The sequence below is a fragment of the Pogoniulus pusillus genome, chromosome 17, assembly GCF_015220805.1.
Source record: "Pogoniulus pusillus isolate bPogPus1 chromosome 17, bPogPus1.pri, whole genome shotgun sequence".
Taxonomy (NCBI): domain Eukaryota; kingdom Metazoa; phylum Chordata; class Aves; order Piciformes; family Lybiidae; genus Pogoniulus; species Pogoniulus pusillus.
In genome coordinates, this window is record NC_087280.1 from 17,731,699 (window position 1) to 17,756,984 (window position 25,286).

Genomic DNA, 25,286 nt, shown 5'->3' on the forward strand with positions numbered 1-25,286 from the left:
CGGTGGAGGTCTGCAGGTGTAGGTACAGAAGTCTGGTGACAGAAATGTTGTGACCACATTTCCTTTAAACAGAGTGACAGACAGCCCTTTGAGGGGGGAGGGGGAGAGGGGAAAAAATATTTTCCCTTGGTTGGTTTTGATTAAACAAACAAACAAACAATTAATTTACAAATACAGTCTGGAAGTCTTGGCCAGGAAAGCAATCTCAGCTGTTGGGGGTCACAAAAGTAGGAAGGTGTTGAGATAAGAGCTCGGTGCCTAAAGGCTCTGCTTGCTGCTCATAACCTGAAAGCAGACATGATGAACTGGAGTGGACATGAAAGAACAGACCAGAAATGCAGCTGTTAACACACTAGCCTGCAGAATTGCTTGTGATTGAGCCGGGTCTGATTCTTGGCAATGTCGGATAAAAGAAGTATAAAGTAGCTTTGATCAGAATTCATCCCTGTGTTTACCAGTCCTTAGCTCTGCTGATAGCTGGGGTCAGAAAAATCTACTCACAGTTGATCTTGCAGTTTGTGGTTTGGCTTCTTTGTCTGAGTGTAACACGCTGTTTCCTGAGCAAACTGTCCTATCAGAATTAACTGCCCAGAAAAGGGCCACAAGAGCTGTGGCTTAGGCGTAGGGAGCAGCACATGGTGGCTGCCGTTGTTTCAGCCTCTGCCCAGCAGCGTTTGCATTGACACAGACACTCAGGCAGTTTTTGATGTGGGAGCATGTTTCATCCATCTGAGTTTGAACGAGCACTCAAAGCCACAGTCCCAGTAACGCGTCAAGTTGTCTCATCCTGGCGATTGCAGGGCTGCAGGAAATGAGCAAAGGCTTAGTCAAGCCATGGTGGGGCAACAGCGACGTGAGAACCCAAGGCTGAAGTAACGTTGTGGTCCCCACTCAAGTCTCAGGCTGATCCTTGGGGTGTGGCTGTCATAGAATCAAAGACTATCAGGGCTTGGAAGGGACCTCCAGAGATTATGGAGTCCAACGCCCCCGCGAAGCAGGACCACATAGGGCAGGTCACACAGGAACGCATCCAGCTGGGTTTTGAAGCTCTCAAGAGAAGGAGACCACAGCCTTTCTGGACAGCCTGTTCAAGTGCTCCATCACTCTCACAGTAAAAGTTTTTTCTCCTGTCGAGATGGAATTTCCTGTGATTGAGTTTGTGTCCATTGCCCTTCATCCTATCACTAGGCCATGTTCTTTCTGTGTGTGTTGTGTCCCCCATGGATGCAAGAATATGTCTGGTTTACTTCTAGTTCAGTATGAAACTTGAATATAGCTAAGATCCATGAAAAGATGAGGTCAAACTGGCTTTGAGCTGAGGGGTTTAATGCAGTATGAAAACTAGGAATCAAATGTGCCAGGGCTTATGGATGTGTGTGTGTTCTGTTGCCTCTCCACTGAATGGGAACTCTTCTTATGACCGTACTTAGGGGGATCATGAGATGAGGGTACCTAGTTAGAGAGCAGGGAGTATATTTAAACTGGCAACCAACAGAAGGGATAGTGGTGTAAAAAAAGCAGAGTCAAAGACTGCTCCTGAAGAGTCCAGAAAGGAGCTAAAGTTCAAAGTGATGAAAGTCATCTTGTGTTGTCTGTAGTTTGTAATCATTACAGAGCCAGGTCTTTCAGGATATTGAGTCCAGGCCTGAACAGAAATATCCATGAGGCTTTAGTTTATAACTTCACCTGGTCATTGTGGGGTATCCAGGTCTGCCCAAAGCTGTTCTGGGAACTGAACACAGAGAATGGATGAGATGAGCTGCATTTCTCAGTAGCAGCTTGTGCTTTTTATCTTCTGCAAGGTTAAAATTTGACTTTATCAAGTACCTTTAATGAAGAACTCTTTCAAACTTAGGAGTTGGTATGGGAAGAGCAATGTACCATGTAGTCTTTTCACTCAAGAGCAGATGATTTATATGTGGGCTGTAAGTGTAGGAAAATAAACAACAGAACTTCCTTAATAGTTAGTGAAAGTTCAAGGTAGGAGGCTGACTCCTTCTGAAACAGGCAGGTTTCAGTGCTTCACAGGATGTGACTTTTATACCCAGCAGTGCCGGACATTAATTGCAGCACTGATGATTAAAGGCCTCATCACCTCTGTTGTCTACAGGAGTGTTTCCATTGGCTTTCTTCTGTGCTCTTCTGGGAAGCTAGGATCTAAACTTTGCTGGGAAACACTATCCATAGCAGTGAGAAGTCCAGAAGCCAAAGCTTTTAAAGTAATTGGGCGATACTCATTACGCAGAGCTGAATCGGTGTGTAGCTGCTAAGGTGTCGGAGTTGATGTTTAATTAGTACTAATTAAATACCTTTCCATTTCCCAGTGGAACTTGAGGAACCATTCTTCTGAAGTATTTTTATGTTTGAGACTTTGGATGGTAGCTAATTCTGGAGATGGCACATTTCAGATGGTCTCTACAGCCTGAAATCTGCTCTGCTTTTTGGCAAGCAACCTGTGTTGAGAGGCATCTGGTGAAATGACAGTGATGCATTGAGGGACTGCTGTGTCCTTTACCTTGAGATTGTGTTTTCACATTCTGCTTTGCATATAGATTATATTCTGAGCATAGTTGCCAAACATAATTACAAAATATACTCCCCCTGTGAAAAAAAAAAGGGGGGGGGGGAGCAAGTCTTGTTGGTATGGCAATGAAAATAGTTTTCTGTGAAGGATACACGAACTCTGCTTTTTCTTGGGTAGGGTTTGAGAAAGTGGTGCTGAAACCTTAAAATTCATACTATTTAGGGCAAAACTGTAACAGTTATGTGATTGAAAATCCTCCCTGAAGGAGGTTAAGTGTTCTGCAGTCTGCCTTGAGGAATCGTCCTACGTCTCTTCCTGCAGTATAAGTGACCCAGTTTGCCCACGCAGATGGGTTGGATTTGGCAGAGGGGAGCATGGAAGGTGTGGAGCAGATGTTGATGCTGGGCTGCTTTGCACAGAAGAGGCTTCCTTTTTGTGATGGCTCTCTACACCATCCAGTCTGAAATGTGTTCAGGGCTGCTGGAGGTGTGGGGCTGGTAGCACCAGGTCATCTGTTTGGATTATGTGTTTTGCCTGCTTTCCTGCTAGTCCTTTGCTAGTAGGGGCAGACCCATTTGGGGCTGATGTTCTGTGACAGCCAGAGATGCAACAGGCATGTTTTACTTCTGTCAGAGCATCTGGAGAAGTTGTTGGTTGGTTGGTTTCCCAACAGACAGTGGTTTCTCACAAGTTCCTGTGAAATTGACTCTGGATGTCAGTGCCAAATGTACACTGGAGGTTTTGAGGGACTTAGAGGGAGTTGAAGGTGGATATGATTCCGAATAACTCACAGGGAAGCTTTGGATGTATTAGATCCAGTTGCATGTGAAGTGGTTGCCCATCTCAGCTCCCTCTGGCTTTGCTCTGTATCTGTACTGAGTATGTTTAAGAAATCCTGCCTGCCACTGGTCAGCCACAGCTACTGAATTGTGTTTCTGTCAGAGACTCAAAAATGCTGCTCAGATGCTTGTCAGGTCAGAATTTTTTCATGTGTTACACCAAGTTGCTTTGTGTGTCATGTGAATGTCCTTATTTGTATGGAAAGAAATAACCTTTCGAGGTGTTGTTCAGCCTGGAGAAGACTCTGGGGCAACCGTATAGCTGCCTTCCAGTAACTGAAAGGGTCCTACAGAAAGGCTGCAGAGGGCCTTTTCATAAGGGTGTCTAGTGATAGGACATGGGGAGAGGTTGGAAGCTGGGAGAGAGTAGGTTTGGACAGGATATTAGGAAGAAATTCTTCAATATCAGGGTGGTGAGACTCAGGGATAGGCTGCCCAGGGAGGTTGTGGATTCCCCCTCCATGGGTGTGTTCAAGGGCCAGCTTGGATGAGTCCTTGAGCAACCAAGTCTAGTTGAGAGGTGTCCCTGCCTATGGTGAGGAGGTAGTAGGTGATCTCTGAGGTCTCTTCCCACTTGAGCCATTAGTAAAGCAGGTGGGATGTGGTTGCTTTGGGTGGTTTCTGGTAGCCCTGTCTGCCCACCTTGGTTTGCATGCTTAACTGTTCTTACTGTTGGTTTGTTTGGTTTTTTTTCCAATCTAGAACGTGGTCCAAAAGCATTCCTGGCAAGGTCGAATTCTTCTCCAGCGAGGGTTCGGACACCTCTATTCCCATCCCCATCGTGCCGCTTCCAGGCGTAGATGACACTTACCCACCCCAGAAGAAGTCTTTTATGATGCTCAAATACATGCATGACCACTACTTGGACAAATACGAATGGTTTATGAGAGCTGATGATGACGTTTACATCAAAGGGGACAAACTGGAGAACTTCCTCAGGAGCCTGAACAGCAGCGAGCCCCTCTTTCTCGGGCAGACTGGCCTCGGCACCACGGAGGAGATGGGGAAGCTGGCGCTGGAACCGGGTGAGAACTTCTGCATGGGGGGACCAGGAGTGATCATGAGCCGGGAAGTCCTGAGGAGAATGGTGCCCCACATTGGCGAGTGCCTGCGAGAGATGTACACCACCCACGAGGACGTGGAAGTGGGAAGATGCGTGCGGAGGTTTGCGGGAGTGCAGTGTGTGTGGTCCTACGAGGTAAGGACGAGGGCACGGAGTATGAACTGTGTGCCTGGGGGGAGAGGGGGGGAGAGGCTGGCAGCAGGGGGTGGTCGTACAGCTGCACAGAAGTTCCTCCAGAGCTCACCTCCCTGAGCACCCATCTGTACTGTTTCTGCACTGCTTCCTACAAGTGGCACCCTGGGAAAGGCCTGGGGAAATATGGACCTGCAACAGCAAGGAGGGAGCTGGAGCCTGACGTTAGGCACATTGGGATGAGGGGTGGAACATTCATCGTTCATAACAAAGATGTTCAGACAGAAAGGGAGTAAGTGTAAATAGCAATGGCCACAGGTCCCTGCAGTCTCGACTGTCCAGGCCTCTTTTATCTTCTTCAGCTGTGTGTCCTGGTGTCGCTGTGGGAAATAGAGGGCACAATTGCTGTGCTTCTTGCTGCGGTTGAAGTGTGTGAGGCTGACAGATGTTTGCCGTGACAGTCACAGTTTTTTTCCCAAACTGCAGCCACAGCAGAGATGTCTCATGGTAGCTGGCACTGTCACCCTGCGTGCTGAGCTGCCTCCCAGCCCAAGCCCACTGGCTGCTCAAGGTTCTCATTGGCAGCCTCATCCTGCTCAGCAGCTCCTTGACGTCAGCAGAGACAAGCCACCGCTCTTACACCAAAACTCAGTGTCTGCCCACACTGATGTGGCTACAAATTTGGCATGTCAAGGGGGAAAAACAAGAGAGTCACAGCCTGCTTGTGGCAGAGTTTCCTGCTGCTGTTCCTGCTGGATACTGGGGTCTGGCAGCTCCTCCTGGGGCAAAGGGGGTGCTTCTCCTGCCAGGGTGAGCTGTGCTCTTTGAAGTGAGTCCTGGGTGTTTACAGACTGTCTGATCAAAAACACCTGCTAGCCCTGAGTTGTAGTTTCTCCTCTAGTAGCAAAGAAAACGCTGGTGGTTGTGTCTTGGAAATAAAGGAGAAGTTGAGAGCAGAGGAGAGGGTAAACTTGTCTCTTTGCACAAACATCTATGACTTGTATGCAGCTATTGCTTTGTCCTTTTACAAGATGTGGTAGAGAGGGATTCTTCTGCCTGTGTGACAGAGGAACTGTGGTCACAGATGATGACAGATGCTGCTGCTGCTGCTGACCTGCTTTTTGACTGGCAAAGACTTGTCTTAAACTTTTGACACTGAATTTCTGCCCCTGAAAGCTCTTGCTTTGTTTCGGTTCGCAGTTCAGTGATGGGAAAGCCTCTGAGGAAGGGGAAGGAGGTTTACAGCTGCAGTAATTCATTAGTATCTTCTGTGCATGGAGACACTGTGGGCTAACAGTGCCTCTCCCTGTTTACAGACCTGGAACTGGTTTATATATTTCCAGAGCAATGGTTAGCCCTTCATAAGGAGTCAGTAACTTTTTCCACAGTTCTCAGCAGCATAAAATTTTTCCTCTAGACATTCCGAGTTGCAGTAACTCCTGATGTGAATGCTTGCACCATGTGGCATTTGATAACTTACCCAAGGTCAGCATTTTGTTCTTGCTGAAACTGGCAAAGGCCTCCTAAATTCAATATGATCAAATTTTGTCTTGAAGTAGCTAAGGACAGCGCACAGCTTCAGGAGGAGTGCTGTCTGACGGAATTAGATTGGGCTTTTCTCAAAATCAGTTTTGTTTGATCAGCTTCTGTTAAATTATCTCTAGTGCTGGATTCTCCCAAGTGCTGTGAATTGCTGGAAATTGATTTGTGTGAAGCGTATCAACTGTGAGATGTTCAGAGGTAACCTGTGAGTGTGAGATGTTAAGGCTCAGCTGTTTTGGAGAGAAGAGTTTCAGTGCTGAAGGCACCCAGCTTCTGCAAGGAATGAGTTCAATCTCCTTTAGTTGAGGCTTTTTAAATTTAAAAATTTGCCACCTTTTGCATTTTTCCTTCTGGTCCTTTCCTGGCTCAGGGAACTAGCTTAAATGTGCCTGATATTTTATTTAAGATCAAGAAATAGCTGTTTGAAATAACACAGCTGTTCCAACAGCTGTATTAGGAAGGCTTGGTATAAGTGTGACATTTTCCTTGTCTTGTACGTTGGTGGACATCAAGTAACAGGCCACTGTAAGTGAACTGCAAAGAGCTGTGTTTCAGTAAGCTTCTGATGGAGCAGAAGGTTTATCTGCGCCTGCCCTGCTGGGGCACAGCCACCACATTCTTCACACTTCCCATCGAAAGGGAAACAGTAACAGCACAAGACTTTGCAAACAAAATGATGTTGGCCTCAGAAAACTCAAACCTCAAACTTCTCCTTTCCTTCCTGCACTTCTTATTCTGGAGAGTCTCGAGTGGCAGCACAAATGAGGAGCTCAGGTCTTTGCAGCCGTCCCCAGGGCTGGACCTCAGCGTGGGTGGTTTATTTCTCTGCACTGTTCTTGCGGTGGGCCCTGTGCCCAGAGTCGTTTTACTCATCTCCACGACTGTCACTGTCCCCTTTCTCTGATTTTAGCATCCTACAATGTCTTTACTGTGCTGCTCATCTTCTCTGGCTCTGGCTCTGGTAGTGTGCCCAAACGCATCTCCAGGCCTGGCTCTGGGGTTTTTTCTGCTCACAGCAGTCTGCCTCAAAACCCTTTCTTCCACCCCCTTCCTGTGCTCCTGTCACTCTGCCGCTCTCTGCGGTGCCTCCTAGACCACTTCATTAGTGGCAGCAGTTATTGCCCATTTCAAGACTCGTAAAGATTTATTCAGGGTCTTCCTGCTGTCAGAATCTTTTCAGCGAGTACAGTAAAGGAATTGACACCACAGTTCTTTGGACTTCCTGTTTCATCTCACCCCAGCAAAGAGGCAGCAACAGTATGTGTAAACTGGAGGAGAAGCTCTGGAGAGCTTTATCTGATGCACCCAGGAGCAGTTTGCAACCTTTTAGGCGTGGGTGACCTGATTGAGTGAGTAACAGATGAGACACACACCTCTTAAAATGCAAGTCCTCTACAGCAAGGATTATCACCATCGTTAAAACAAACCCAAATCCCCTACTGCTGTTTGACAAACAGCTGTAAAACTCAGCCCTCTACAGGGTGGAGCAGCCAAAGCTACAGATTTTATGCAGCAAACTGGGAGAAAAGAATCATTGGGCCGCTCAATTCAAGAAAGATGTTGAGGTGCTGGAACATGTCCAGAGAAGGGCAACAAAGCTGGTGAGGGGCCTGGAGCACAAATCCTATGAGGAGAGGTTGAGGGAGCTGGACCTGTTTAGCCTGGAGAAGAGGAGGCTCAGGGGTGATCTTATTACTGTCTACAACTACCTGAAGGGGCATTGTAGCCAGGTGGGGGTTGGCCTCTTCTCCCAGGCAACCAGCAATAGAACAAGGGGACACAGTCTCAAGTTGTGCCAGGGTAGGTATAGGCTGGATATTAGGAAGAAGTTCTTCACAGAGAGAGTGATTTCCCATTGGAATGGGCTGCCCAGGGAGGTGGTGGAGGCACTGTCCCTGGGGGTCTTCAAGAAAAGCCTGGATGAGGCACTTAGTGCCATGGTCTAGTTGATTAGTTAGGGCTGGGTGCTAGGTTGGACTGGATGATCTTGGAGGTCTCTTCCAACCTGGTTGATTCTATGATTAAAAGAATGGAGCTGTGAAATCTCTGAAGCTTACAGGTGGGAGTGTGACAGTTGCTGAGGTGATACCTTCCTCTGGAAGGGGACAAAAGGCTTCTACTGATCTTGCTAGGAAATGGGGTTATTTTGGGGTCAATACTAGTGTCTTAAACTGGTGTTCTTCTGAGAAAAAGTTGACATACTGAAGTCTCCTTCCTCCTTTTGTTTCCTCCCAGGAGCAGTTGTGCTAGTCCATCTTGCGTGGATCAGAGGTGGGCTAGCTCTGTTTTCTCCTGCACGGCCGTGCGGTGCCGGGCGCTGTCTTGGCTGTTCAGCTGGAGGACAGCTCTCAGCGTTGATGAGAAGCTGGAGAACAGCTCTCAGCATTGATGACAAGCTGTCTCATTTGTGATTTCAACAATCCCTGTGTTTGGTTGATCTCACTTTTCCATTTGAGTCTGATGTTTCCTCTGAAGGCATCCGAATTGTGAAGCCTTCACTCTGTTAGCTCTGTGCTCTTGCAGCCTTGTTTTGTAGCTTGCTGCTGAGTGTTGTTCCAACTTGGGTTTAATGTCCTTGCTTTACAGTGCTGGTAACTTTAATACAAACTCTTTGTAGCTGCTAGAAATCAAGGCAGTGCTGATATACATCCTTCAGTAATAAACCCTTTTGGCACATGTGGCTTTCATGTGGCACTAACCACTTCCATGTGCTGCTGTTGGATCCAGTGAAGCAGTTTGTGCTACTTCTAACTGCTGGTGCAAAGGCCCAGGTGTTTTGTCTGGTTTTCTTTCTGTTCCCATTAAGGTAGTGGGAGAATTAAGAAGCAGTAAGTATGGTGAGGGCAAGGCTGTCTTCTAGACTAGCAACTAGAACTCTTAAATGTCCCCAAGTGAGACATAATACATCATGGCAAAGAAGCTGTGACAGAGGCAGTGTCCAAATCAGGTAACAGGAATGTCAAAGAGAAGCAGGTCCAACCTTTTGGATGTTGGTGAGGGGGAAAAGCAGGGCAGTGGCAATTAGGGATAGTAGATGTAGACTGCATATTAGAAAGGACTTCCTCACAGTAGGAGTGATGAGGCACTGGAACAGGTTGCCCAGGGAGGTTATGGATGCCTCTTGCCTAGAGTTGTTCAAGGCCTTGAGCAACCTGGTCTGGTGGAGGTGTCCCTGCCCATGATGCAAGGGGGTTGGAACTACATGATCTTTAAGGTCTTTAAGGAACCATTCCATGATTCTGGGAGCAAGGGAAGATTTGAATGAATGTTTTGTGTGGCCTTTCATCTGGAGTAATTGAAGATAATTGCTGTGCTGAAATTCACTGAAGTTAGGAAAGCCCTTAAAGTGCACATCGTATCTGCCAAGTACATTGGCGGTGCCAGACTGCACCATTTCTGGAATGGACTCTTCCAGGGGGAAAACTGAAGTTTATGTGTTCTGGTAGAGCAGCCAGAAGTGGGAAAAAAAGAAAAGAAAAGGTGAAGGTCCTGCAGTGATTGATCAGAACTGGAAGCCTGGGGTGAGAGGCAGCTGTTAATGGCTAACCTTCAGTTCCCTTGCTTTATCCTCTGAGGAGGAGCTGCCCTTTGTTAATGAGAAAGGAGATTCAGCTGGGTTGTAGCTGGCTAATGTTTAGCACACCACACACAGTGACTTAGAATCAGTCAGGGTTGGAGGAAGGGACCTCAAGGATCATCTAGTTCCAATCCCCCTGCTATGGGCAGGGACACCTCACACTAGGTCAGGCTGTCTGCAGCCTCATCCAGCCTGGTCTTAAACACCTCCAGGGATGGAGCTTTGCCCACCTCCCTGGGCAACCCATTCTAGGGTCTTGCCATTCTCATGGTGGAGAACTTCTTCCTAACATGTAGTCTGAATCTACCCATTTCTAGCTTTGTTCCATTCCCCCCAGTCCTGTCACTACCTGACATCCTAAAAAGTCCCTCCTCAACTTTCTTGTAGGCCCCCTTAAGATACTGAAAGGTCACAATAAGGTCACCTGAGAACCTTCTCCTCTCCAGACTGAAGAGCCTCAACTCCCTCACTCTCTTCTCATAGAAGAGGTGCTTCAGCCCTCTGATCATCCTCGTGGCCCTTCTCTGGACACATTATAGCACAGCATGATCTTTCCATCTTGTAGCAGTACAGGCTAGGGGCTGTGAGGATGGTGCTTTGGGTGAGGTGCTCTGAAGCACCTTCCTTTACCACAGTCTATCAGGCAGTGGGATTGGATGGTGACCTTTGGTTGCTCTTGCTCTCTGATCCTTTGCCTTGGATTCCAGGCAGCAAATACAAGACTTGACTTGTCTTTCTGGTGGGAGCATCCAGCTGAAATCAGACACTGTAAGAAATATATATACATATATATATATATGTATATATTTCTGCTTCAAAACTTGTATGCTTTTTTAAATCAGAGCAGAGAGACTTACACAGAGCCCTTACCTTGCAGTGTGTGCAGCCCACTACATCTCTTCAATCCAGAAATGTGCAGTACAAATCATATGTGTGTGTGTGAGAGAGAGAGAGGGAGGGTACAAACGTGCTCAGGGTGAATGTTTGTAAATTATCTTCTATTAAGAACTGAATTTTATCTTTGAAACACTTCAGAGATGTCTTTTTGGCTTCAGAGTTAAGTCAGAAGTGGGTGGCCATCCGCTCTGGGATGGATGGAGATTGAGCTTTGTGAAGGTAATGAGGAATGACATTTTGTCAGAGGACAAACAGGTAAGACAAGAGAAGAGCATTATCTGGGCAGGGAAGGTGATGCATGGGGCTCAGCGAGAGACAGAAATACATGACTGATGTGAGAGGGAGTCTGCAAGGGCAGTGGTATGATGCTCTAATTTTAGTAGCAGTGTTTGCTGAGGAAGAGGGCAGAGAGGTCAAAGGAGAGGGTAGAGGCTGCAGTTTGGGTTTGTAAGACCCAGGTGTGTGTGAGAGGTTTGTGAGAGACATCTCAGATCTGCACCCAAATCCTGACTTACCTCCCTTCAGGGCCACATATTTCAAAGTGGGAAAACTCAACAGCATTAAGTAATTTTTTAGTGACTTCTGAACTCAGGCTGGTAAAAGTTCGTTGTAGAAATGAGGAGCACTAGATGTTGTACCCAAGTTACTCGAGTCTGGGTCTGGCTGGCTTTCTGCTGGCCATCATTTCCAAGAGGAAGGCTGTATGATTTGTGCTCACACATACATGCCTTCTCAGGCTATAGAGACTGCTTGAGACTGACCTAGTTTTTGTGAGCACTTGCTTAATCTGCCCCTAGTTAGCTGGATGACTTGATCTAATGCCTAAGCTGAGTGTTCCTGAAATGGGGACTTTGGTGTCATGCAGCCTCTAAGGAAGCTTCAGCCATGAATCCAGCAAACAGAAGGATTGCTTTCCTCCCTTTATTGTCTTCTTGAAGTGCAGTGGTTCATTTAGAAATTAGGATCTATGCAGCCTGTTGAGTTTAGGGAGCCATTGAGATTAATTGTTACCTCGAGAACAAGTCAGGAGAGGCTAATCCTTCATTGCATGATAGGACAAAGAACTCTAACAAAAAACCTAGCATCCCAATTTCTTAATTAAAGGCACACAGAAGATGCTCAAGGATTTGAGTTTATTCTGTTGAGCAGCAATGATGATAGGCAGAGGGACGGAAATCTGAGGGCAGGAGCTTTCAAATGTATTTTTCACTTTGGCACTGATGGGAAAGCCTTCACTGCTCTGCAGGATAGATCTTGCTTTAGAGCTGCTGGAGCTGTGAGGCTCAGTACTCAGAGAAAATGGTTTTGTGCTGCCATCAGAGATGTGTGTTTCACTGCCTCTTGTAGCCAAATCCCATCTCTTGCCTTTTTCTAGTCAGCAGAGCTTCACCAGTCTGCCAGGACCTTTCAAATATGATGGACAGTGGTTGAGCAACTTCATCCACCAGTGCCCTCAGGACCTGTGGGTGGATCTCATTGGGCTCCATGGACTTGTGCATGTTCGGATTCGGGTGCTCATGAACATGATCTTCAATTGTAGTGGGCAGATCTTCCTTCTCCCAGTCCTTACTTTTGCCTTCTGGGACTTGGACATTGTGGTTGGAGCCCTTGCCATTGAAGACTGAGGCAAAGAAGTCATTGAGCATCTCAGCCTTATCCATATCCTTTGTCACCAGCTCTCTATTTCCATTCTGGAAGGGTCCCACATTCTCTGTAGTCCTCCTTTTCTCACTAATATACCTGAAGAAGTTCTTGGAGATCCTGGAAGAATCCATACTTGGGCAATATACATCCCAGTAATACCTGTGTAGTCCATGATCTCCTATGGGTTGTGTCTGACCAGACTTTAAGTTGGCAAGTTCCCTTTTCCATTTTGTGTAGTGCTTATCTCTGTGTATAAAAGATGAGGGCAGAAGAATAAACCACTTCATGGCTACCTCTGTATAAGCAGAATCTCTGTGAAATGTCCCATGTGATTAGACAGTAAAACCCCCAAAAGTGTCTTTCTCAGCTGAAGTGGACATGAAGTGTCTTCAGCTGGGGCTCTCAGCATGCAAGTCTGTAGGTGATCTATATGTAGAGGGTAACTGATGACCTGGATGTTTGGGCATGTGGGGTATAATTGTGACCTGAATGTTTGGGGGGGTGGGGTGTAAATTGTGACTTGGATGTTTGAGGGGGATGGTGGGGTGTAATTGTGACCTGGGTGGTTTGGAGGGGATGATGGGGTGTAAATTGTGACTTGGAAGTTTGAGGGGGATGGTGGGGTGTAATTGTGACCTGGATGGTTGGAGGGGATGATGGGGTGTAAATTGTGACTTGGAAGTTTGAGGGGGATGGTGGGGTGTAATTGTGACCTGGATGGTTGGAGGGGGGTGTAATTGTGACCTGGATGGTTGGGAGGATGGGGTGTAGTTGTGTAAACTTGGAGAGAATATTTGCTTTTCTCCCCTCGGTGTATTAGAGCCAAGTTCTGTGCACAGCTTAAAGCACCAGCAGCCTGGATGTGTCAGAGCCTGTAAGCATGGGAGAGAAAAGCCAGACTTGTTCAGTGGTGGGAAACAGAAATGAAGTGCTGATGTGGGGAAGGGGCTTAATATAAACTAGCTGAGGTCACTGAAGGGGTGGCAGAGACACATTCAGCTCAAGTGCTTTCAGTGCCAGCTGTATTATGCTTGGAGTGTGGTGTTTGGAGAAATATTGTTTTTTTTTTAAGTGAAACCAGTTGAATTATTAGAGAAGCAACAAAAAGCGGATAGATGTGATGGATTTTGTTGCAGTATCTGTGAAGTTCATAGAACAACTTAGGGTAAAATATTGCTTTCTTCTGAATCTTGAGAGAATGAGCACCGCTAACTATCCAGAGTTACTTTGATGGTTACAGCCAACTGTATTAGTGTGCAGCACTAGCCACCTTTGAAGGTTTTTCTTACTGGTTCTGGAGAAAGTAGTACTGTGATGGTTTGAGTGTTACTCACCCCTCAGCAGCTGGAAATTAAGGAATGAAGCTTTGTATTTACAGCTTAGCACAACAGACAAGCAGGTATTTGCAGTATCTACAGCTATAGACAGAAATAGACAACAAGTAATACAGAAACACAACAGCCCTCCCAGAAACCAGAGTCCCCAGGAGGGGCTCCCAACCGCTCGTCCACCTCCCTTCCACCCCTCTACCTTACCCCAGACTTTGCCTTAGGTTCACGGTGAGATTGGACAATTGGCCAGGGGGTTAGGAAGCAGACAGATTAGTTACACAGACAGCAGGTTAGGGAGAGAAGGGAGGCAGAGAGCAACTCCCTTATCTGTGTTTGTGTTCTTGTTTTTATTCATCTCAGCAAGCCTATGAGTGAAGTAGACATCACCATTGTTTCCTTTTCACAACCTATCATCTAATTCCCCTCACTAAAATATCCCAGCTGGGCTCAAAGCAGCACAAGTACCTAGCAGAGTAACTCTGTCTCGACACAGCACTGAGCACTGCTCTGTGAGCATCTCCCTGTGCTCTCTGGGCTGACAGGGTACCAGGGCAGGCTCTGAGGATGCCCTTGTGGCCTGTGCAGCTCTCTTTTGCCAGCACATCGTGTTTGCAGTCACTGCTCTGATGCTGATGCTGTGAGGTAAACTGAAAAAAGCTGTTGACACCAGGTGACTCGTCAGGAACTGCCAATTCCTCTTTTCCTTCCCAGTTGCCTACTCCTAAAGTCACTGTCATTGATGGAGTTCGTGGCCCCCAAAGTGCTGACCAGTGTGCTGCTGTGGTTTGCTTTTTAATAGCTTGCATCTGCAATTCCTAGCGACACCTGTCCCCTCAAGCATGGCACGCAAATGCACTTGGCGTGGGATTAAGGAGCTTGGCTTTTTAGGCTGTGGTGGGAGAACCATTGGTTCATGGATCAACAGGGAGGATGCATGATGACAACCTGTGACACCTACAGCAGACAGGTAGCAGTTTGACTGGGGGGTTCTGCACTGCTGCCTGAGGACTCTGAGGATGGTGTGGGTATGTAATCTGACTGCACAGAGGATTAATTGTCCAGGATTTGTCTCATTTCATTTCCTGCTGACACTTCCTGACTGAGGAGCTGCTGTTGGTGTTTTGTATTCTAAAACCACCTGGGTTTGGAGCAGAGAACTTAGTTCTACTTTGCTGGACTGTTGCACCACCTTTATTTGATCCTTAACACGCTTAAAACATTTTAGCACTAATTTCCTGTGTTAAAAGCTTATCTGGACTCCTGGTGGTGTGAGTTTTCATGGTTGTCAGCTGGAGACCTCTTAAAATCTTGCCAGAAATCCTGATTGCCTGAAGGATGGGGGATTATCTTCCTGTGTGCCTGGACCAAAATGACCTTTACGTGTCGCAGAGGAGTTGGGAACATAATTGGAAGGATTTGGGGAACTAACTGGGTGTTGTTTTCTTATATGTCGAAGTATCAGCTGGAAGAGCACTTGGGGGTCCTTGCAGACTTGGAAGTTGAGTTCTGATCATTTCTGATTAGTTTCTTTCTTAAATGTGAATCTCTGCCAGTGTCCTCAGCAGCAAAAGCAAGTTGGTTGTAAGTGGTTCTTTCAGATGTCTTCTGAGCGGGTTGAAAGTGCTGTTACAATAATGAAGCAAAAGTAAAAGCTGTGACTGAATATCCACAGTGAAAGCAAGCTGGGTGTAAGTGGTTCTTTCAGATGTCTTCTGAGCGAGTTGAAAGTGCTGTTACAGTAATGAAGCAAAAGTAAAAGCTGTGACTGAATTTTATCAGGAGAGATTCTTGAGAACCAGTTGAACTTTCTGCCACTTAGTTGCAGCTTGTGTGGTAGTGGCAAAGGAGTGAAAGCCTTGGTGGAATTTAAATGGCTCCTAGACCCGAAGTGTTTATCCATCTATACTCTGTTTATCTGTGTCTGTTTATGCATTTATACTTTGTCCATGCTGCAGTGTTGTACCCTGATGTGAAGTATTGCTGGTGAGAGGAAAACCACCACAGCCAGCTCTCTTTTTCAGCAGTTGTTCTGCTTCAGGACAAGCTTTGCAGTTTGCTGGGGCCATTTCACCTCTGCTGCTGGCAGGAACCTGCTCCCAGGGCTGCAGTGTAGGTGAAGCTCCAGCAATCAGCTTCTGTGCTTGGTGGTCTGATGTCCTGAGAGTGTTGTTGGGGTAGAGCAAACAACTTCATTTAGTGGCTTTTTTTCTGGCTTATAGCTGAGAGCACAGGATGAGAGCCCTAAAAGTTACTGCAAAGCTGTGAGATGAGGCTCCTAGAGCTTTAGAGTCATTAGCTTAGAAAGAGGTTTAGGAAAAGGCACAACATGCTCTTGTGTAATGAAGAGAGCACAGGTAGGGTCATGCCCACTGAATCTAAGCTCTGTCCAAGTCTCTGGTTTTAATCCTTCTTCCCACTGAATGGTCTTAGGGAGCTCCAGCTGAGTGCTGTATTTTTGTTCTTGGAAGCAGCCCTCAGAAGCATCCAGATTAAGCGCAGGTTCTTAGAGGCTGGGATTAGTAGTGAAATAAATGGGAACCCATAGTTTTGACTCAGCTGGCAGTTCATTAGAAAGCAGAAAATGGTAGTAGAAAGCTGCTTGCAGTTCCAGAAGTGCTAATGTCACCTTCCAGCTGCAAAGAAAAGCACGCTATGAGAGAAACAGAGAAGAGTGTGATCTGAAGCTCCTCTACCTTTGGGTCGCCTCAGCCTTTCTGAGCAGGCAGCCAGCATTTGGATGCTGCATCTTAGCCCAGTGTCCCTTTGGCCCTGCTCAGACCTTCTGTTGATGTCCTTCCTGAAAGGCAAGCACAGGTCTGTTCAGGACAGCCTATTGCCTGCTCATGTGCATGGTTGCTACTTCAGATAGGTGCAACTTGTTGGAAAAGTGCTCTGAGAATAGCAGCAGAGTATTAGTGAAGGTTCCTCTGCTCACAGGCCTTCAATGGGTGTAATTACTTGGCAGTAACTTCTTTAAACCTTATTTGAATTAAAGCTACATGTTTTGGCTGGTTGTGTCACCACTGTATTAGTGAGGAATGCAGGAGAGAGTGCTAGTTTGCATTAACTGAGCTGCCTTAATCCTCTGTAACCATACTTATTGATATGTGTTACTGTCTTAGAGAGAGAGAAAACATTTGCCCAAGGGTCAGCAGAGTTCAATCCTCAGCACCTCTGCATGAGGACAATGTTCTTTGTCTTCAGGAAGGACTGAGAAAGTTCTAAGTGGGTGTTGAGAAATAATATTGTGTATTTTTGCCCAACTACTCCTCTGTATGTTAGGTCTGAGCTTTTTATAAAGCATTTTTCTTCAGCCCCCTTCAATGCCTGGGTGCAGAGTGGGTTAAATGCCTGAGTCGTTGTTTTTAATAGTTTTGTACAGTCTTCAGACTAGATCATAGAATCAACCAGGTTGGAAGAGACCTCCAAGATCATCCAGTCCAACCTAGCATCCAGCCCTATCCAGTCATCAAGACCATGGCACTAAGTGCCTCATCCAGGCTTTGCCTGAACATCTCCAGGGACAGCAACTCCACCACCTCCCTGGGCAGCCCATTCCAATGCCAATCACTCTCTCTGCCAACAACTTCCTCCTAACATCCAGCCTAGACCTCCCCTGCCACAACTTGAGGCTGTGTCCCCTTGTTCTGTTGCTGGTTGCCTGGGAGAAGAGACCAATCCCACCTGGCTACAGCCTCCCTTCAGGTAGTTGTAGACAGCAATGAGCTCTGCCCTGAGCCTTCTCTTCTCCAGGCTGCACACCCCCAGCTCGCTCAGCTTCTCCTCACAGGGCTGTGTTCAAGACCTCTCATCTGCTTTGTTGCCCTTCTCTGGACACCTTCCAGCACCTCAACATCTCTCTTGAATTGAGGAGCCCAGGACTGGACACAGCACTCAAGGTGTGTCCTGACCAGTGTTGAGTACAGGGAAAGAATAACCTCCCTTGTCCTACTGGCCACACTGTTCCTGATGCAGGCCAGGATGCCATTGGCTCTCCTGGCCACCTGGGCACACTGCTGGCTCATGTGTAGCTACTATCTACCAGTACCCCCATGTCCCTTTCTTCCTGGCTGCTCTCAGCCACTCTGTCCCCAGCCTGTAGCGTTTAACAAAAACCAATAGCTTGACTAAACCCAATCTTGTCCAACTGGAGTGACTCCATCATGTACACCTCACTTCGTTGTCCACATCAGCAGAAATACTGTTCCTTTGCTTGTGTGTCTTTGCTGTCCTGACAAAAGAAATTTGTTTAACCTTATCACAGATTGTTTGTCAAGGAACCTTACCCTTACCTTATCTTGTTTGTTTAACCATATCACAAATAACTTGACTGACGTACTTGGTTTTCTATCCTTCTTCTATTGAAGACACTTCCTAACTTGTTGGGCCAAGGGGAACTTTGTATGTTAAATCCTTCAGCAACCAGCAACTGAGAGACAATAGCAGATTTAATCTTCTTAAAGCAGCAGGGCTTTGGCTTCCCTGGGAATGTCTGTGAGCTGTGGCTTTCCCAAGATTTGAGCAGAGCAATTTTCTTTGACTTTCTCCATATTTTTTCCCCCCCTCTCCAGCTCCTTGGGGTTGAACTGTGCACAGTAGTTAACTGTCAGCTTTTGGAAGTCGCACTTTACGTTGCTGTGTTTTACTGGGCCCAACTGGAAGCCACCTCTTATCCCGTGGAATAATATGTTTAGCCAAATGCTGGACTTTGCCAATGGCAGCATCGCTGCTGCGTGTGCTTGTACTGAGGGGGAACCATCCACGTGGCTTCTTATCTTTTCTAGGCCAAAAATAACAGCGTAGCTCCTGCAGCCTTCAAGAATTAGCCTAATTTCAGCACTGGAAACTAGGCTGTAGATGAAAAGGATATTTCAGAATACATACAATAGGAGCAGAGTGCCTAAGCGTTAGGCTGAAAAGCCTTTGTCTGCAGCTCTGGGTGGTGAATCAGAGGTATTTGTGATGATCTTTGCATGGACTCTACCGCAGGGGCAAGTCTCTGCTGAGTTGCAGGTCTGCTCAGATTTACATCAAGCAGTGCAGTTCTGATATGGGAAGTGCAAGCAAGGAAGATGGAAGGTGAGGGCAATGTCATCTTCCTTCTGGTTGTAACCTGGCTCCTCCAGATCCCTGGCGCGGCTCTGCAGAAGCGAGCAGTTGATTCCTCCAGCCCACGGGCTCTGCTTTGTGCCCTCTGCCCGGGTGGTTGCTGGTGCAGAGGAAGTGTGAAATGTGTAACCCCGTTTATTCTGCTAGGTGGGCAAGGCTGTCTCCCCTACAGAAAATGCCTTCTTTCTCTCTGGCCAGCACAAAGGCCCTTTTATAGCTGCTTGGCTATACATCTGTTGAGGTGCCTCAGACTGTTAGCACTGGTTACTGTTTGAGGTATGCAGGCTCTGAGGCTGTCATGTACAGTGATATGTTGTTTAGATGTTGCCTCTCTTTCCTTTTGAGGACAGGGAGCTGCGCTGTGTCCTGCCCCGAACGAAGCTGGTGTTAGTTACAGGATGGAGCAGCAGCCTGGAGGTTTTCCCTTTAAAAGCAGAGCTGGAATCCTTCTTTTTCACACTTTGAATTAAGTGTCTGAATTTGGCAATGGGACTGCAGGACAATAGATCTTTCTCTGGGGAAAGGTGTGTTGAATTTCTCCTTCAGAGGGAGACCTGGCTTGAAAGACAGTGTGTGCTCCAGCGCAGAGGGAAGGGGCACTTAGCAGCTGGAGGAAAAAAACTGACTTAATATTAAGTTTTTGAACTTTATTGCAGCCTCTGGAGTAATTTTCCCATCTTCTCCCTCCCTCCCTCCCTCCTCTGATATTTTTTCTCCTCCTGCACGTGTCCTCATGCTCATTTCACAGAGAGGCTGCTGAAACCAGTCCTGCTCGGAAATGCACACTCAGCTTTTGAAATGTAGGGGAGGGAGTGAGAGGTGGCTCTTTAGGCTGACAAACTCCTGATGAGTTCTGAATCTCTGATGTTTGTCTCCTTTGACTTTCAGACATCTTAAAGTTTGCCATCTCCTGACTCCTGTATTTAGTTTTTTGTGTTGGGTTTTGTTAGGGGTTTTTTTTAACCCCCCAGAGCTATCTGACAGCTCTTCAGTTCCCTTCCCAGATAACATTCTGATGCTGTCACTGCTGGCTTCTTGACTCCAAGTAGAGCTTTTGTGGAAAAACAACTTTCCTTCAGATTACCATGGGATAAAAGAGGAGCACAAGAGGGATGTGCCCTGTTTCATGTTCAGCTCTTGTCCTTTGACGTTGATGTTCTCTTTTGCTCCATATCTGCTCGCATGGACAAATAGTGAAATCTGGCAGCTGAGTGTGGCAAAAGGTGACTTGGGGCAAGTCCATGGGATGTTCCACCACAGAGTCCCTGTCCCTCGAGGCCTGGCATCAGTGCCCAGCTCTGGCTTGTGAGCATCTGCCTGTGCTTGCTCTTCTCTCTGGGGAGTATTTCTGTTGAAATTCTGTTTAGACTTTGAAGATGCATTTAGGCTTTTTGTGGCCTCTTTCACAAGAGGGTGAGAAGTTACTTTTCAACTTCATTTTAGACCAGCTGTCATTCTCAAGCAAGCTTGAAGTGGTGTGCTTCTGACCTTGCTCACAGGGAAGCTTGGAGGAGCCTGGTTTGCCAGTACATTGAGGGAACTGTTACCTGGGGTCTAGAATTTTGTACTTCAGCATCAAAGTGCTTTGCAAACCTTTCCCATGCTCCTTCCACAACAGCTCTCCCTGCATGGCACGGGGTTATCCCTGGGGCACAGGAGGAGGTACCGTCAGGGCAAGGTGTAGAGGGTAAGAAGTCCTAATTCTGTGTCCTGCAGCCAAACCACACCTTCCCCTCCCCTCTTTTACCAGTCACTTCAATTAAAATTCCACTGTCAGAGCTGAAGTGAGGTGGGGCAGGAGCAGGCTTGTTCTCAGAGGGGAAAAGAGAACCAAATTTTCTGCTGGGATGGGCGTTCTTCCAGGGCGGGCTTGGGAAGTGCTCCCCTCCCTGCTAGTTAGGTGCAGAAAAGTCACAGGTAGAAATTGGAAAAAAGAATCATAGAATCAACCAGGTTGGAAGAGACCTCCAAGGTCATCCAGTCCAACCTAGCATCCAGCCCTATCCAGTCAACTAGACCATGGCACTTAATGCCTCATCCAGTCTTTTCTTGAACACCTGCAGGGACAGTGACTCCACCACCTCCCTGGGCAGCCCATTCCAATGCCAATCACATAGAATCACAGATCACAGAATGTCAGGGGCTGGAAGGGACCTTGAAAGGGATCCAATCCAACCCCCCTGCCACAGCAGGATCACCTTGACCAGATCACACAGGAACCCATCCAGATCGCTCTTGAATACCTCCATAGAGGGAGACTCCACAACCCCCCTGAGCAGCCTGTTCCAGTGTTCTGGCACCCTCACAGTGAAAAAAATCCTCCTCATGTTTACATGAGACTTCCTATGCCTCAGCTTCCACCCACTGTCCCTTGTCCCATCGTTGGGCATCACCCAGCAGAGCCTGGCTCCAGCCTGCTGGCTCTCACCTTTACATATTTATAACCATTGATGAGGCCACCTCTCAGTCTCCTCTTCTCCAAGCAGCACAGCCCCAGCTCCCTCAGTCTCTCCTCCTAACAGAGATGTCCCATTCCCTTCATCATCTTTGTGGCTCTGTGCTGGACTCTTTCAAGCTGTTCTATGACCCCCTTGAACTGGACACAGTGTTCCAGGTGTGGCCTCACCAGGGCAGAGTAGAGGGGCAGAAGAACCCTTCTCGACCTGCTAACCACAGCCCTTCTAATGCATCCCAGAATGGCATTGCCCCTCTTGGCCATCAGTGCACACTGCTGGCTCAGCATGGTCTGTTTCAGTTCCAGAGGGCATCAAGGAGTGAACAAATGGAGCTGGAAGCAAAGAACCCTCTGGAAACAAACCTGTGGCTTTCCATCAGCCTTTCTGAACCATGGCCCAGAGCACTCACTGAGGATGATTTCCTCATATAGCTGGGGGGAGCTGAAGAAGCAGGGGAACAGATGAGACTCTGCAGGCACAGGGGAGCAGAGCAGAGGAATGGGAAAGAACCTCCTGAAGGTGAAAGGTGACGAAAGCAAGAGAGCCAGAGTGAAACCCAGGGGGTCTTATTAGTGTGGTTGGAGTCCAAGTAATTTCAAATATTCTAAACAGAGGTCCTGTGAGCAGAGATACGAGGGAACTGAATTCCTTTGGCGTTTGCAATATCAGGCTGGCTTGAAGTCACTGCTCTTGTGCAACGCTCAGATCAGCACTTAGGGAGCAGATGTTGCTCCTTTTGTAACTGCTGCTCTATGTGAACCAATTTTTTGCTGTCCATCTGCCTGTATATAAAGGCAGGCACCTGTGTTACAAGGGGGCTTTACAGTGATAAAACCTGAGGTCAGAAGAGCTGAGAGTGCAGGAGAATCAGTCCCTTGGAGCTGCTGCTGGAGCTGTGTCCTTAAGGAGTGTGAGGCCAATGTGAACATTAAACATTAAAAAAAAGTTAAGTAAACAGTAAAAAGTTGCAAGGTGCAAGATAAGGACCACCCTGCTGTTTTCCCTGGCTCTTGCTGTGACAGTTCTAATCTCTCAAAGCGGAAATCCTATCTGATGGGCTGCAACATTCTTATTATTTCTGGGCATAGAACTCCCCTATGCCAGGCTCCCCTAGGCAAGGAGGAATACCTGCCAAGAAAGCAGTGCACTCTGAGATGTGCCAGCAAACCCATCCGGCCCTAAAGTGGCAAGTGTGATGCTGAAGGGATGTGTCCTGGCATGGCATCCCAGTTAAGTCTAAGTGGAAGCACTCATGCCCCTGACTAATGGCCAGCATAGAAAAACCGCTGAGCAGCCCGCATTGTAGCTGGTATAATTTCATGCTTAGTTACCAGTGAAACATCAACTCTTTATCCAAAAACAAGGTTGAAAAGTGACTTCTGAGAGCATGCTTTCTTCCTGTCTGAGCAGAGAGTGTGTGAAGAAGAAGGGTGGCTTGGATTTTGTTTTCTTTGTAGCCCACATAACGTCACCCGGTTGTCTTTATGTGTGCCTGTCTTTGTGTGCCAGGACAAAAAAGCCATGTCCAGCTTGGGGTCGCTGCCAGTTCTATCAATATGATGGTTCTATGCAGAAGAAAGGAGCTGCAGTAGTTCTTGTGATGCCTCAATGGTAAAGCATAGCCAAAATGTGTCTATTCCTTCATATTCTGGTTCGTCTGCCCTGATTGCCGCGCACTGGAAAGCAGCAGCCTGAGCCATGTGTGCTCATGCACTCTGTGCTTAGCTAAAGGAAACGCTGACATCCTTGTGTGTGCTGGTGTGGAACAGAATCACTGTAAAATATTCCACACTCTGTTCCTGAGCGTTGCCACTTGGATGATGCTGTCACAGGTTTGGGGTTTTTATTTCGAAGTCCTCAAGTGTTTGATGGAGTTGCTGCAGCCCTTCCTACATCAGCCTTTGGGAACAGGAGCGTAGCTATAACTTTGGAACTTGGAAATATCCCTACAGACTCAGTCCTGCATCTCACACCAGACAATAATGAGCACTGAAAGCTAAACTGAGCCCATTGATATGTTGATGATCAGTACTTTTTTCTTTCTGATTAACATTCAACCTGTGTCTTCTATAACGTTTCAAACAAACCATGGGATTGTCCATTCTTCCCAGATCCAGTTGCCTGGTGGATTTGAGCCCATCCTGCCAGTGAAGCTGCTGGCATTGTATCCTGTTAGGGCAGTACCTACGTTGGCCCATGGTGCTGTGGTGTTATATATATATGATCCAATTTGGGTTGTTTTTCATTCCCTAAGAGTGGTCCTGGGCTGAAGGTGACAGAGTGGAGCAGAGGAGGTTCTTTCTCTGTTTGATCCACTGTGACATGGAGTCTGTAATCCTGTGAGGGTTGTTCTGTGCCCGTTGGGAGTCTGCATGTTGTGCAGAAAGGGCAGAGGCTGTCTGCTGCAGCCTTTGCCTTGGAAAGCTCATGTGCCAAGAGAGGCACACAAAGTGGCAGGACACCACACAGCACTGTGAGCAGCATTAAGTGGGCAAGAGTAGTAGGTGCAGTTGTTTTTAATGCTGTCTTACTTTGAACTGAACTCAGTTTACACCAGCAACTTGATAAAGAGAGAACTTCTTGTCTGTGCCTCAGGAGAGCTCACTGGCTGCCCTCTTGGTCAAGCTGACTGTTTTGGATCCCTCTTAGCTCTCATCTGCCCCATTTGCCTGCCATGTCTGCTGTTGTGGAATGGCCAAGGGATCAGGGATGGGTTCCATGTTGGAAGTCTGTTGGAGATGAGCTCAGGTTCACTGGATACCCCAGCCATGAAAGGAGCAGGTGATGGACCATCAGAGTCTCAGAGGTGGGGGGATAAACTCTCTTGTGGCTCTTGGACATAAGAAGGTCTTTGAGTTCTCGCAGCACTGGGGAGGCTGGCACCTTCTGTCCCATGCCTTTGCTGTAAATTACCACCTTATGGCAGCTGTCTTTAGTTTTTGAGAGTGGGGACTCAAATGTCATGGTTAACCAGACTGGGATGACAAATCTCCTGGGCATAAGGCACTGCAGATGTCACAGCAGATGTCACAGCAACCTCCTGAAAGGGCAGGAGGAAGGATCCGTGTCAGGTGGGCATTCCTCCTGCTCCCTGCCACTTTTTGAACCTCACAGCTGAGAGGTCTGCTTGTCTTTCCAGGATAGGCTGGGAAAGTCTTTGCTATGGTCAGTGGAAGCAGGAAATTCATCAAATCACAGGATGTTAGGGGTTGGAAGGGACCCAAAGAGATCAAGTCCAACTGCCTTGCCAGAGCAGGACCTCTGTGACTTCCTCAAGTCAGAGGAACACATCCAGATGGGCCTTGAAGGTCTCCAGAGAAGGAGACTCCACAACCTCTCTGGGAAGATCTGAAGGGGAATGAAAACACCAGAGCTTGCAGAGAGTGTTGGGGCACACTCATCTGCAGCCTGTACATTTCAAAGCAGCTCTGTCTGGTGGCTAAATCCCTGCTTGGCCAAACCACAGCAAGCTTTATCAGTCGTAGTTTGGAGAGCTGATAGATCACTCAGTCTTCTCTTTGTAGGGAAAAGCTGGAATGATTAGGGGTTTGCACGTGTGGGATGGGTGGGGAAAAGGTGGAATGATTAGGGATTTGCACGTGTGGGATGGATGGACCTCTGCTCCCTGACAGATGCACTGCAGGCAGCAGTAGAGAGGTGCTCACCCAGCAGTTCTCCCTGGGAGCTGTGGTGAGCTGGAGCCATCAGGAGGAGCAGGGAAAAGAGGAGGGTGAGGAGTGAAACAACATGTGAGGCTCATCCAGGCTTCATTTCTCGCTCTGCAATGAAGACGACCTTGCTGGCTTGATTGATTCAGGTCTGCTGCAAATCTCCTCCACTCAGCGAGCTGCTGGAGGAAGCTGCTGGCAGTGTCTCCAGGTAACAGTAATAAACCCACAAGTGATTGCAATTTTATTTCATTTAGAACTGAACAAAATACCCAGGGACCGGCTGCAACAGAGCAGTTGCATGAAAGCAGCTCTAACTTTGTGGGGGAAGAGTAAAGGGAGGGAAGTGTCTCAGGCTTCCCAGCCCTCTTCACAGGCATAGCACAGGATGTGAGCTTTTTTCTTCTTTTTGTTTAAAAAAAAAAGAGAGACATTTCTAGGAAATACAAGATGAAGTGGTCTTTGTTTGGACTGGCCTCACAATCCCCTCTCAAGCAAACACTT

At 47.4% G+C, this 25,286-nt stretch overlaps 1 protein-coding gene across 1 annotated transcript in view; it reads left to right on the forward strand.

Moving 5' to 3' along the window:
- CHSY1 (chondroitin sulfate synthase 1) overlaps positions 1 to 25,286 on the forward strand; it is an 89,984-nt gene that overhangs the window by 6,836 nt on the left and 57,862 nt on the right. Inside the window, exon 2 of the mRNA XM_064157982.1 lies at positions 4,066 to 4,561. Coding sequence (XP_064014052.1) covers positions 4,066 to 4,561 — 496 coding nt within the window. The remainder of the gene's footprint in view (positions 1 to 4,065; positions 4,562 to 25,286) is intronic.